The following is a 14,975-nucleotide window of genomic DNA, read 5'->3' as shown; positions in this document are numbered from 1 at the left end:
TGCTGTATGTAGGTTTTATTTTATTGGTTTTTTATCTTATATTTCAGAAATGTACATCCAGTTGTTTTTTCCTTTAAATTTTTTAGACCCCCCCCCCAAGAGAGTGGTACCCTAAGCTATAGCTTGTTTAGCACTGGCAGAGACTCTCAAACCCTCCCGCACTTTGAAGCCCAAATCCGGGAAGCCATTTTCCTGTTCTTTATGGCGAGAGCATGGCGGCCATTTTAGTTGCCATCATCTTTTGTGATTTCGTGATGCAGCTCCCCCCCCCCCCACCAAAACAACACACTTTTTCCAGTATGGTGCCAAAAAACATGCATTTTGGGGCACCACAGAATATCATTGGGCCCCTCAAAATCACTTTTTCAGGGGGGAACCATGAAAACCATGTGAAATTGCAAGTGATCCCGGCAACCAAAATGGTTCCTGTTCTCTTGCGATGAAAAACAGGATGTCCTGGTTTTTCCAAGATACTTGTGGGGTAACCGCTGACCATTAGTTCCAGTCGTGACCGAATGGGGTTGCAGGGCTCATCTCGCTTTATTGGCCGAGGGAGCCGGCGTACAGTTTCCGGGGCATGTGGCCAGCATGACTAAGCTGCTTCTGGCGAACCAGAGCAGCGCACAATAACGCCGTTTAACTTCCCGCCGGAGCGTTACCTATTTATCTACTTGCACTTTGACATGCTTTCGAACTGCTAGGTTGGCAGGAGCAGGGACCAAGCAACGGGAGCTCACCCCATCGTGGGGATTCGAACCGCTGACCTTCTGATCGGCAAGTCCTAGGCTCTGTGGTTTAACCCACAGCACCACCCGCGTCCCTACTTGTGGGGTACAGATTCCGTATTGCAGATTATGGGTGCTAACATGCCTTCCTGGTTATGTTCCCCTCGACTTCCCCCTACTTCTGTTGTCTAATCCTATAGACCTGAGACTGACTGCCACATCTGTAGAAATCCTGCAAGACGTGCAGTGGGCAAATTGCCCCCTATAAGTGCTTAGGGTCACGCCGCTGCCCTGGCCCTTTCCCCATGGGTAGCCCCTCGTCTTCTTCCACGTTTCAAAAACATTCATGTTTCCAAAACCAATTTGGCTCTGCCGGTTTGACTTTGTACCTTTTGAAGCCAGGTGGTATTTGGGGCGTGACGTTCGCAAATCCTCAAGATCAAGGTAGGAAAGTGTTTGCTGGTGGATTAGACCAGCTCCTGAGTGATGGCAAGAGATACATTAAACCCAACCGGCTCGCTAATCCCTCGGGAATGCTTTTGCCATGTGGCGAAACGTTATTGCTTTAATAAGTGGAAAGGGAGGGGGGGTGAAAAAGAGTTCTGTGTCAAGATATTTCCAACAAATTAATGCCCTGCACTTCGGCAGCTGGGGGAGGCCTTTGATCACGTTCACACATTCCAATCAGCATTGAAGGTATACTGCACTTCTAAGCTCTTTCCTCGCGCACATGGTATGATATAGGGAAACCTCATAGGGCACAGCCTAGGTTAAGATCCGCTCCCAGGGTCCAAATTCCAGTTGGAACCTGTGGCCAAATCAGATGTAATAATAATAATAATGAGTGTCTGGAGGCGGTTGGAGGATGGATGGCGGCAAACAGATTGAGATTGAATCCTGACAAGACAGAAGTACTGTTTCTGGGGGACAGGAGGCGGGCAGATGTGGGGGATTCCCTGGTCCTGAATGGGGTAACCGTGCCCCTGAAGGACCAGGTGCGCAGCCTGGGAGTCATTTTGGACTCACAGCTGTCCATGGAGGCACAGGTTAAATCCGTGTCCAGGGCAGCTGTGTACCAGCTCCATCTGGTACGTAGGCTGAGACCCTATCTGCCCGCGGACTGCCTCGCCAGAGTGGTGCATGCTCTGGTTATCTCCCGCTTGGACTACTGCAATGCGCTCTACGTGGGGCTACCTTTGAAGGTGACCCGGAAACTACAACTAATCCAGAACGCAGCAGCCAGACTGGTGACTGGGAGCGGCCACCGAGACCATATAACACCGGTCTTGAAAGACCTACATTGGCTCCCAGTACGTTTCCGAGCACAATTCAAAGTGTTGGTGCTGACCTTTAAAGCCCTAAACGGCCTCGGTCCAGTATACCTGAAGGAGCGTCTCCACCTCCATCGTTCTACCCAGACACTGAGGTCCAGCACCGAGGGCCTTCTGGCGGTTCCCTCACTGCGAGAAGCCAAGTTACAGGGAACCAGGCAGAGGGCCTTCTCGGTAGTGGCGCCCTCCCTGTGGAACGCCCTCCCACCAGATGTCAAAGAGAACAACAACTACCAGACTTTTAGAAGACATCTGAAGGCAGCCCTGTTTAGGGAAGCTTTTAATGTTTGATGTAACATAGTATTTTAATATTCTTTTGGAAGCCGCCCAGAGTGGCTGGGGAAACCCAGCCAGATGGGCGGGGTATAAATAATAAATTATTATTATTATTATTATTATTATTATTATTATTATGATAATAATAATAATAATAATACTTTATTTATTCCCCACCCATCTGGCTGGGTTTCCCCTGCCACTCTGGGCGGCTCCCAACAGAATATTAAAAACACGATAAAACATCAAACATTAAAAACTTCCCTAAACAGGGCTGCCTTCAGATGTCTTCTAAAAGTCTGATACAGTGGTACTTCAGGTTACAGATGCTTCAGGTTACAGACGTTTCAGGTTATAGACTCCGCTAATCCAGAAATAGTACCTGGGTTAAGAACTTTGCTTCAGGATGAGAACAGAAATCTCGTGGCGGCGATAGCGGGAGGCTGCATTAGTTAAAGTGGTACCTCAGGTTAAGAACAGTTTCAGGTTAAGAACGGACCTCCGGAACGAATTAAGTTCTTAACCCGAGGTACCACTGTAGTTGTTTATCTCCTTGATATTGGAAGGGAGAGTGGGCATGCGCCACCACCAAGAAGGCCCTCTGCCTGGTTCCCTGTAACCTCGCAGTGAGGGAAGTGCTAGAAAGCCCTCAGAGCTGGACCTCAGTGCCCGGGCTGAATGATGGAGGTGGAGACACTTCTTCAGTTATACTGGGCCGAGGCCTTTTAAAATCCTGTCCTGCCCACCAAGCTCACTGGCTGCCACCAAATCAGTCAGTATCCCCCAGCTAAATATACCCTGCAGATTTGTTGTTCAGGATAAAATGCATCTGGCGATGTGGAGGTGCGTTGAGCTCCTTGGAGGATATAAATAAATGATATAAGGAATGGTGTGGCTTAATGTATAGAGATTCTACATTCCTGCATTGCAGAGGGTTGGAACAGATGGAGTATCTTCCAAGTCTGGGATTCTAGAATTACAGTCATACCTCATGTTAAGTCTGCTTCATGTTACGTTCTTTCAGGTTACGTCCCACAGCGACCCGGAAGTACTGGAAAGGGTTACTTCCGGGTTTTGCCACCTGCGCATACACAGAAGTGCAAAATGACGTCACACGCATGCGCAGAAGCGGTGAATTGCAACCTGCACGTGCGCAGACACGCCGCTGTGGGTTGCGTTCTTTTCATGTTGCGAACGGGCCTCTGGAATGGATCCCGTTCGCAACCAGAGTTACCACTGTACAGTGGTACCTCGGGTTACATATGCTTCAGGTTACATACGCTTCAGGTTACAGACTTCGCTAACCCAGAAATAATACCTCGGGTTAAGAACTTTGCTTCAGGATGAGAACAGAAATGGTGCTCCAGCAGCACGGCGGCAGCAGGAGGCCCCATTAGCTAAAATGGTGCTTCAGGTTAAGAACAGTTTCAGGTTAAGAACGGACCTGTGTATTAACTTATGGTCTGTGTTTGTGGTTTGGGAGTTGCACGGTCAGGGGAAAACCAATGCTGTCCAGGGTTATAAAGACTACGGAGAGAATAATTGGGTGCACTCTTCCCACCTTGGATCAAATCTACGCTTCCAGGTGCCATAAGAAAGCTGCAGAGATAGCGCAGGATAGTGCGCACCCCGGAAATGATCTCTTTCAGCTTCTGCCTTCTGGAAGAAGGTACAGGGTTATAAAGACTAGGACTAGCCGCCTGAGAAACAGTTTCTATCCAAATGCGATTTTGGTTTTAAACGCAGTGTAAGGAGCCTCTATGGGAGTATATTGTATTTAATTATGGGGTATCAGAGTTTTTAGGGGGCTAACCAGGCTGGGATAGCTGGGATAGCAGGCTTGTTGGTTTTTGAATGTCTGATGTAGATTTTTTTCAATTTCGATGTTCTGTATGGGACAATAACAATAAAGATTATTGTATTGTATCGTAAAAGAAATGGAGGTGCGGTACATATTGGCAGCAATATTTTGGGAGTGGGAGAATTTCTATAATAGGGTTCTGTGGAAGAAGCAAACAGTACTAGTCTTTACAAAGAGGGTGGTCTCTCGCTGTGGTTAATCCAGGCATGAGATTCTTACTCGGGTTTCATGCCATGCCACAATAAAAGCTGTGCATGAGGAATTAACCACATTTACTGCACAATGCAATAAGCACGGGCGACACACTCAGAAAAGACGTGGTCACTACATCTAAAGCAGCATTTTGGTTTTACTGCCATGTGAAACAATTATCCTTCTTTGAATTGGCTACAGGACCATTGTTTGGTCAACACCCTTGGCTCCTTGTTTATCCTAGTTTTATATGGTAATAAACGGCGCCTGTGCTGATCGCTCTTAGCTTGGTCTCATAATGCTGTGGTCACATTTAATGGGATGTCTTTATTTGCTCCTTGCCTGAGCATGTGCCATGAGGCAATGCGTGCCCTTCTCTGTCAGTTTGGGGACATGGAAGAAGATGTCTATTTTAGATACGACAGAATGCAGAGGAAAAGGAAGTGCGAAGGGATTTGCGCTTCCTTCCTCACCTGCCTCAGGACCGAATCTGCTCTGCATTTATGTGAAATCGTGCTGATGTGGAAATAAGTTCATTGATGATCTGAGACATTGTCATTATCGATTTTGTAAATAGAGATAACAAGAATAACAAATAAGTAAAATAAATTGGGAGGAAGGGAAAATATTTATGAATTGGTTTTTCCCCCTCCAAACAAATTTTCTCGTCAAGCATCTTCCTCTTTTATGGTACAGTCACATGGTACAGTTCCTCAAGCATCTTCCTCTTTTATGGTACAGTCACATGGTACAGTCTTTCCCAACCGGTCACCCTCCAGATGTTTGGACTTCAGTTTCCCATCAGCCCCCAGCTAAAACATCTGGAGAAAGCCAGGTTAGGAAAGGGTGCATTATAGAGATTAAGCCTGGCCTGATTCTGAGTTGAAATTATCATCTACGATTAATTGCTCCGGAAATTAAAAGGAGAAAATCACTTGTTTCAAATGGAGCATTGCATGGAATGCCCCAGCTAGGGTGTAGCTGTGGTTTCTAGAGAAGCAGCCACAGAGCTGGCCATTACAGAACTAGTTTCACAAAGCTGCATCAGCCACCCGGTGTAATTAAAATCCTTCCCTCCTTCTTGCAACTGCGATACCTTCCAAGGATCTAATTATAGCTGCGGAGCCTACAGATGTTTTCTTTTTGGACTTGATTTGCTGCATGGAGAGAGAGAGTGGAGCCTTGCCGGCAGGGACCACTCCTTGTTCAATGGCAGCTGTGATGTTTGTTACGTTGTCACTATCAATCAGGCTGCGAGGAGGCAGGTAGAAAGGAGCAACTCTTATCAACCAAACAATGAAAAGACTGGGTCAGAAATGGTAAGCATAAGATCATACATATTTGGGCTTGGCAGCACTGATGGAGGCCACAGAAGCCACCTGGGTGGAGCCAGGAAGTTTGCCTACTTTCCATGGTCAGGTGACATGTGAAGGTGAGCCTTAGAAGGTTCGACTGGCGGTTAGGCATTGGGTAAGCCTAGACTTAAGGGACGCGGTTGGCACTGTGGGTTAAACCACAGAGCCTAGGACTTGCCGATCAGAAGGTTCGAATCCCTGTGACGGGGTGAGCTCCCGTTGCTCGGTCCCTGCTCCTGCAAACCTAGCAGGTTGAAAGCACATCAAAGTGCAAGTAGATAAATAGAGACTGCTCCGGTGGGAAGGTAAACAGCGTTTCCGTGTGCTGCTCTGGTTCGCCAGAAGCGGCTTAGTCACGCTGGCCACATGACCCGGAAACTGTACGCCGGCTCCCTCGAGATGAGCACCACAATCCCAGAGTCGGTCACGACTGGACCTAATGGTCAGGGGTCCTTTTACCTTTACCTTTTAAGCCTAGACTTCTCCCTGCTCCTCTGTGGTCAAGGGTATCCCAATGACGAGATCTGTGAGGAACTGCTTCTGTCTGATGCCTAGGCAAGAGCTAGGACCATAGCACTCCTCCAACGGGGATCCCTCAGGGGTACCACTATTTGATGTAGGTAATTAGGGGCCCCCTAGAGGTGGTGCTGTGGGTTAAACCACAGAGCCTAGGACTTGCCGATCAGAAGGTTCGAATCCCTGTGACGGGGTGAGCTCCCATTGCTCGGTCCCTGCTCCTGCCAACCTAGCAGGTCGAAAGCACATCAAAGTGCAAGTAGATAAATAGAGACCGCTCCGGTGGGAAGGTAAACAGCGTTTCCGTGTGTTGCTCTGGTTTGCCAGAAGCGGCTTAGTCATACTGGCCACATGACCTGGAAGCTGTACGCTGGCTCCCTCGGCCAATAAAGCGAGGTGAGCACCGCAACCCCAGAGTTGTCCGCGACTGCACCTAATGGTCAGGGGTCCCTTTACCTTTAGAGGTGGTTTATCCTTAGATGTATTCCCAGCAGATGGGCTGGGGAGGGAAAATGACTTTACCCAATGCCTCAGCCAAACCATTCATACCTGTAAGCTATCAAGTTGTGGCCTAATTGAACCCAGTCTATATCTGCTGTCTTGTCTCGTTATTTCAAACTTAGGGAGCAACGGGGTCACAGGATCTTGGCACACAACTTTTGGACTGTGCCTTTTGGTGCCTCCAGACAACCCTATTCTGTGTTTGACTTAATTCCTGTGGCCTGTTTCTAGCAGTAACTCACATTACCCCTGAGCCGAATATTCCTACTGAGATCATAATAAGAGGAATAGAGTGAAAGATTATGAATCGTGGAGAGTGTGTATTAGTCTTTTGGCTGCTGTTTGGTTAATGTTTTTAATATTGTTTCATAGATTATAAACACTGTATCGATTTGTTTAATCAAGACTTTTGCTTCAATTTTGACGTTTAGCTTGTTTTTTTAGTTGTTGCTGAGCTAACTGTGTGTTACAGATTGCAACTGTTTCACAGATGATCTGTAAATTAGTCTACACGACTCATGCTGTATTTGTGATGCTCTTATTACAGTGGTACCTCGGGTTACATACTCTTCAGGTTACATATGCTTCAGGTTACAGACTCCACTAACCCAGAAATAGTGCTTCAGGTTAAGAACTTTGCTTCAGGTTGAGAACAGAAATCGTGCTCCGGCGGCGTGGCGGCAGCAGGAGGCCGCGTTAGCTAAAGTGGTGCTTCAGGTTAAGAACAGTTTCAGGTTAAGTACGGACCTCCAGAACAAATTAAGTACTTAACCCGAGGTACCACTGTATGTTCTATCATGTTATTGCTATTTGCTGTTTGTAAGCCGCTTTGGGATTCATTTGAATGAAAAGCAGCATAGAAATACAGTGGTACCTCAGGTTACATACGCTTCAGGTTACAGACTCCGCTAACCCAGAAATATTACCTCAGGTTAAGAACTTTGCTTCAGGATGAGAACAGAAATTGTGCTCCGCCAGTGGGAGGCCCCATTAGCTAAAGTGGTGCTTCAGTTTAAGAACAGTTTCAGGTTAAGAACGGATGTCCGGAATGAATTAAGTACTTAACACTGTATAATCAAAATCAAATAAAAATATTAAAATATATATACAGAGCTATGTACGTGTTCTGATTTTGAATACCCAGCAAGTTCTCCCTGAAGCACAAATCCTCACAAGCTTTCACGAGGTTTCTTTCCCTCCCCTCTCTTACTCACCGTGGCCTCATAGTGCCTGGAGTAATGCTGAGGACTGTAGTTTGTGTGCACGTAGTAGTAAGACCAGCAGCATCATTAGTCGGGCATGTCAGCCAAAGGCACAACCTGGAATCTGTTCTCGTCTTGGCTCTGGAGCAGCTTCCTGACCAAAGAGTCGTCTCTTTGTGACTAAGCCGCATGTACTGGTGCTCACAGGACACAGGGCACAGGGTTGCAACTTGCGCTTCTGTGGGGACGCCTTGCCATGCCTTCCAATCTGCACTGTGTTCTGAAGTTCCTGGCTTGCTGGATGCCCAAATCAAGGTCTGTAAATTAACTTGCAGGTGTTGACATCCAATGCCAGTGGCTGGCTTAGAATGCTTCGCTTGCCTAAGCATAGGACAAACCTTCCAAAATGTGCTTATTATTGAGTAATCCTATTGCTGTCCCGTTGAGTTCACTGAGATTCCAGCGAGTTTCGCGAGGCTAGTGTTTATCGAGATGCTGTTTTCAGATTGTTGTTTAGCTGTGAACCTAAGCGAGTGGCCCTGGACAGTTCCTAAGTCACTGGGTCCTTGTGGACAGAAATGTATGCTTGAGTGCGATATAATTAATTACCTTATTCATCAGTTGTGTGTGTGTGCAAATATTTGAATTTCTACCCTGCTTCTCCACCCAAATAAACAAATAAAATAACGTGTAGGATTTGTTATTATTTTTAAGCGGACAATTAACACACACACAGTTGGCTTATAAGTTGTGGGTTGCAAGTCCTTTCAGGTTTTGTGTAACAAGGAGAGTTAACCAGAGAAGTCTGGGAAGAAAAAACCCAGAAAGTTTTGGTCAGTATATTGGAAATAAGTGCACTGAGTTTCAGAATATAACAAAGGAACAAGTGGTAACCTTTAAAGCCTAACAAATGTATTACGGTAGAGAGTCCATAAAAGCTTATACTGTTAGGCTTTTAAGTGACACTTGATGGTGAATTGTTTTGATTGCAAGAGTCTTAACATGGCTAACCCTCTGGAAATTGCATTCCTTGGGAAATCTGAAGCACACGTGTGTGTCAGAAAGAGAGAAATCTCTGGCCATTTCCAAATGTCCTTTAGGGCTCTTCCAGGTGACATAATTATTATTATTCACCTCCCTTCCTCCCAAGAATTGGAGCCTACAGGACAGACTGTGCATATAGGAGCCCACGGTGGATTAAACATCGTTCCTGATTTTATTGCCTAAACTTTACAAGGGGGTTAGATTGTGTCAGACCTTTATTGAGCTTCCATTCAGATTTGCTTGCGGGGAGACTGCACAACAACGAGCATCCCTTCTGATTTCCTTGTGGGGTGTTAATGCATATTCCTATTAGTCATTTGTTCATCCCACACTTTTCAGTGCCTTTTCCTATCACTTTCCCATCCTCAAAAACGTTTGTTTTTAAAGTGGCTCTGTTGTCCTAGAGTGACAGAGTAGAGAGTTAATGCGCATATATGAGCTTGAAGCTCTCCTGTGAAATACTGACAGTAGTTGTATACCTCATTTAATTGCTCTCTTGGTTTTAGAGTTTGTATGGATGGTTTCGTCTGCTGAACTTTGTTGTTTTTAGAACGTGCGTTTCTGTGTTTTGCTGTTTTTGCTCTGTATACTTCAGTGCTGTGAAGTGGTCTATAAACGTGTTCTTTATTGTTATTGTCATATTAGGATTAATAGTGATACAGATTATGTTATGGACAGTCAAATGCAAATCTGAGACAGATCAGAAAGAGACCGATCTGGCAATCTCTAGTTACAAGCATAAAACTCTTCCATTGCAAGACCACTTCAGTTTTGTTGTTTTTCATTGCTCCTCGCATTTTGGCCTTATAGGGCTTCCATACACCTGGAATTTCCTGGACATTGCCAGGATTCATCCGTCGAAAATTGTGTTCAGGCAGAATTTCCAATAACCAGTTTAAATGTGCAGAATGCATGCGGCAGCCCATATTGGAAGTGTTTGGTTTTTTGCGAATTTCTGAAAGAAATAGTCCGAAAAGCTCAACAACTTTGGCCAAAAACTTCTTGAAATATGGCAACCCTAGCATAGGATGAATCATAGGATGAATCAGAAAGTAGTGGACAGAAATGTTTCTGCTCAGCAATCTACCCAAATATCCATCCACCAAGCAAAAAGGTCTGATCAATAAGGAAGGAGAGTCACTCAAGGAGAGCAAAACCAACTTCCTTACATTAGCATGATTGGAGTCAGCTGGTAATAATAATAATAATAATAATAATAATAATAATAATAATTTATTTATACCCCACCCATCTGGCTGGGCTTCCCCAGTCACTCTGGGCGGCTTCCAACGAAATATTAAAATACAGTAATGCATCAAACATTAAAAGCTTCCCTAAACAGGGCTGCCTTCAGATGTCTAAAGTCTGGGAGTTGTTGTTCTCTTTGACATCTGGTGGAAGGGCGTTCCACAGAGCTGGTGCCACTACCAAGAAGGCCCTCTGCTTGGTTCCCTGTAACTTGGCTTCTCACAATGAGGGAACTGCCAGAAGGCCCTCAGCGCTGGACCTCAGTGTCTGGGCAGAACGATGGGGGTGGAGACGCTCCTTCAGGTATATTGGACCGAGGCCGTTTAGGGCTTTAAAAGTCAACACTTTGAATTGTGCTCGGAAATGTACTGGAAGCCAATGTAGGTCTTTCAAGACCGGTGTTATGTGGTCTCAGCAGCCGCTCCCAGTCACCAGGTAGCTGGCTTAGGACTATTTCCCCCCCCTAAAAGTGGGCAAGCTGTTACTGAAAATGGCCTACCTCAACCGTCCCCAACATGGAGGCCACCAGATGTTTTCGACACTTGTTCTTGTTATTATTATTTGAGCGTACCAGTCTCTTAGGATGAGAGTCTTGCGAGGGAGGCCACCTTTATCCAGTCTTGGACCCCTGATGCTGTTCTTGAACTCTCCAGTCGTGTCTTTGGTGATCTGTTCCTGTAGCTTGACCTGTGCCATGGCAGGTCTTGAATAAGTATTTCTTTCTTAGACATAAGAGCCTCTGTCATGTTGTTTAGGGGTCCTGGCACATGGACTTGATAGGCTCTTGTCCTGACCCTGCAGGCCTCCACTTGCATTTCTGAGCACAATTCAAAGTGTTGGTGCTGACCTTGAAAGCCCTAAACGTCCTCGGTCCAGTATATCTGAAGGAGCCTCTCGACCCCCATCATTCTACCCGGACACTGAGGGCCTTTTGGCGGTTCCCTCACTGCAAGCAGCCAAGTTACAGGGAACCAGGCAGAGGGCCTTCTCGGTGGTGGCACCCACCATGTGGAACACCCTCCCACCAGATGTCAAAGAGAACAACAACTATCAGACTTTTAGAAGACATCTGAAGGCAGCTATGTTTAGGGAAGCTTTTAATGTTTGATGCATTGATGTATTTTAATATTTTGTTGGAAGCCGCCCAGAGTGCCTGGGGACGCCTGGACAGATGGGCGGGGTGTTGTTGTTGTTTAGTCGTGTCCGACTCTTCGTGACCCCATGGACCAGAGCACGCCAGGCACTCCTGTCTTCCACTGCCTCCCGCAGTTTGGTCAAACTCATATTGGTAGCTTCGAGAACACTCTCCAACCATCTCGTCCTCTGTCATCCCCTTCTCCTTGTGCCCTCCATCTTTCCCAACATCAGGGTCTTTTCCAGCGAGTCTTCTCTTCTCATGAGGTGGCCAAAGTATTGGAGCCTCAGCTTCAGGATCTGTCCTTCCAGTGAGCACTCATGGCTGATTTCCTTCAGAATGGAGAGGTTTGATCTTCTTGCAGTCCATGGGACTCTCAAGAGTCTCCTCCAGCACCATAATTCAAAAGCATCAATTCTTGGGCGATCAGCCTTCTTGATGGTCCAGCTCTCACTTCCATACATCACTACTGGGAAAATAAATTATTATTATTATTATTATTATTATTATTGCGTTCTTAAAAAATTAAAAGATGAAAGAATAAAAATAAAAAGACATCCTTTCCTTCAGGGATGAGAACAGAGGGTCACAGCCACTGGGAGAGCCCCTCTTTGCAATTCCCATTGAAATCAATGGGAGCCATCCTAAAAGCACTATAAAGCTTTTGCATCTCCTATTAGCTGAAGTAGGATTTGCTCCAGAAGCCCTCCCATCCAGTGCATAGGATTGCCAGCATTTCATTTTAAATCAACCAATGCAGTTAGCAAGGTGGGGCAGCTAGTAGGACTCGGTCACCAGGTCTGGGCATCAACCAGAAGGGAGGGGAGCCCCACAGCCTCAATACCTGGCGTCGGAAATCAGCGTCGGAGGCTGGGTCAGCACTATGCATGGCGAGTTTTACACACAACCCCCATCCCGCCTGCTTCCTTTGTATCCCATGTTTAAATATAAACTTTAAAGGCTTTTGCTCCCGGCAAGGCAGTCAGCTGAGACAGTCTGAAGAATGGGCATATCAAAAAGATGAGTGATGTTTTAATTGGCTCGTTGAAAGGCGCTTGGCAATATCCTTCGTGAAACTTTATAAGCTCTTTAAAAGATTAATCCTTTGTGATTGCGGCTCCTTCCCTGGCAATTGCACTCGGCGGATCGCCCACAGTCTCATTGGTGGTTCCAGTCCCCAGGGATCGTCACACAAATGTACGAAGAGGGGAAGAGGGGAGAACGTAAAAGAGAAAAGAACTTCCACAGTAGAAGCTAAGCAGTAAAAATAATCTCCGGCACCTGTTGGAATCTCACAGGCAGGTTTCAGCTACTTGAAAGGATATCACGGGAACAAAGCAATTTTCAGACACACCTAACTATTGCAGCAAGGACTTTCCAGAGCGAAAAACTTCAGAGGTCTTCTTTTGGGAAATCAATAGGTAGAATTGCTTTTGTCTTGAGTGGCAGTAAGGTTACACTGCAAATGTATATGTGTGTGGTCCAGTCTGATTCTTTGTGGTATAAAATGTCTGCCTTTAAGGTCAGTTAACACAGTAAGATTCCCGCTACTACCAATGGTAATGCTCTTAATAATAATTAAAGGCATCAATGACTGTGGATGAGCTCAAGGGTTCCTTCAGCTAACCTGTTTATCTAGCATTCATCTTGATTTGCTTTCAGGAAGTTTACAGAAATATTTCCGCTGTTTATTGCACATTTGCTCTGATATGTTTGCAAGCAGTGGCGTAGCGTGGGGGGTGCAGGGGGGGCCGGCCGCACCGGGCGCAACATCTGGGGGTTAGGGTTAGGGGGCGCAAATCCACGGGTTAGGGGGCGCAAATTACTTGCCTTGCCCCGGGTGCTGACAACCCACGCTACGCCACTGTTTGCAAGGAGGTTATAGAACAATGAGTATTCACCTCGATTTGCTTGTGTGTTGGCTGCCTGTCTTCCTGTTTAATAACTGTTTATCTGACACTTTTCAGTGCATTTCCCCATCACTTTCCTAACAGCAAAAGTCCATTTTGAAAATTACAAAAAATGTGCGTGCGCGCGCACACACACACACACACACACACACAGTGGGTTATTTGCAGTAGGGTAACAGAGCACTTTTATTGCACATATTGGAATCTCTCTTGTGCAAAATACTGACAATCTGGAGGAGACTACAGAAGTTAATTCTAGCCATGATATACCATTAGGACTGGGCGGTATCTGTTTTTCAACATTGTGATATATCACCAGCTAAACATCACAATATATCGATATATCACGATGTCTGAAATAAGGATGGAGCTATGTAGAGGAATGGGCTGGCTTCATGGTTTCCCCCACATTGTGATTTTTGCATCACACACACACACACACACACACACACACCATGATTTGCGATACATTGCCATTATGAAACTGATATCACGATATGGACTTCAAACAGGTTTTGGACAGTATATCAATACATTGCCCAGCCCTATATGCCCTGACTTGTAACTTGCTGTGTACATAATGCCATTCCATTTGCTTATTACCGATGGTTATACAAGGATCAAAGTCCACGCACCACAGCAATTTTACCTACTGTTAATAAGTGCTATTATAAAGTTTGGCTCTATATATTCCCAGCCAAAGTTAACATTACCAGTATCATGCCATCTATGTTTATAATGGCACTGCGAAAGCATGGACTTTGATCTTTGGTTTAGAATACAGCACTTGAAAAATCAAGGCTTTGTGTTGCTGTCTGTCCTCGCTGCCCTTTTTTAAAAGAAGAAAGAACCTCTCCACTCTGGATGCAGAAATAAGCTTACCGGTAAATAAGTATATGAGCACAAAGGCAGTCTCAGTAATCCTTTAAAACAGTCAATATTATTATCCACATATTGCAACATCTGAGAAAGGGTTGGTTTGCCCAAGAAGGCCATTGTGAATTTTTGGTCGATGTGAGATTTGAACTCACCGCTTTTCACTTGCTACTCTTAGCCACCAGATTACATTACACAAGCATCACTCTCCCCCCCCCCCTTTTTCTGTAGGGTTTTTGGTTTTTTTGCAGAGAAGTCTGACCATTAGAACCAGTGTGCCCCATTAGCAATGGACAAAGCCAGGTTTCTGTTTAGCTATGTAAGTTCAAGTCCTTTTTGCGTCTGAGTTCATAATATGAAGCATGAATCAGCTCTGATTTTTATATGGGGCATCAAGAGGGTGAAAGGGCTCATGGGGCCAACATGTTATCTCAGCAAATATGCCTGGTTGCAAGTTGCCTTGAGTTTCCTTGAGGAAGAAAAAGCAACCAACTAGTGTGATAAATAATAATGGTGCCCTGAATGCATCTGCTGGATGGCCAATGGCGAGGTGCATTTGCAGAGGAGATTTTTGGGGGGCTGGGCTGCTTGACCCCCCCCATCCTCCACCATTTTGTTGTTGTTGTTTAGTCATTTAGTCGTGTCCGACTCATCGTGACCCCATGGACCAGAGCACGCCAGGCACTCCTGTCTTCCACTGCCTCCCGCAGTTTGGTCAAACTCATGTTCGTAGCTTCAAGAACAGTGTCCCCTTCTCCTTGTCCCCTGTCGTCCCCTTCTCCTTGTGCCCTCCATCTTTCCCA

At 45.8% G+C, this 14,975-nt stretch overlaps 1 protein-coding gene across 5 annotated transcripts in view; it reads left to right on the top strand.

Moving 5' to 3' along the window:
• The window catches only part of SHROOM3 (shroom family member 3), a 219,849-nt gene that overhangs the window by 88,523 nt on the left and 116,351 nt on the right, over window positions 1-14,975 (top strand). Inside the window, exon 1 of one of the 5 annotated variants that reach the window (XM_081020649.1) lies at window positions 5,569-5,704. The exons of 3 other annotated variants lie outside the window; for them this stretch is intronic. In XM_081020649.1, coding sequence (XP_080876775.1) covers window positions 5,682-5,704 — 23 coding nt within the window. In that variant the 5' untranslated portion in view covers window positions 5,569-5,681. Of the gene's footprint in view, window positions 1-5,568; window positions 5,705-8,209; window positions 8,275-14,975 lie in introns of those variants that run through there. One more of the 5 variants, XM_081020648.1, reaches the window with a different exon arrangement.

This window comes from Podarcis pityusensis, assembly GCF_964106645.2.
Source record: "Podarcis pityusensis genome assembly, chromosome: 9".
NCBI lineage: Eukaryota > Metazoa > Chordata > Lepidosauria > Squamata > Lacertidae > Podarcis > Podarcis pityusensis.
Note: the sequence above shows the minus strand (reverse complement) of the source record. Positions and strands in the feature narration are given on the sequence as shown.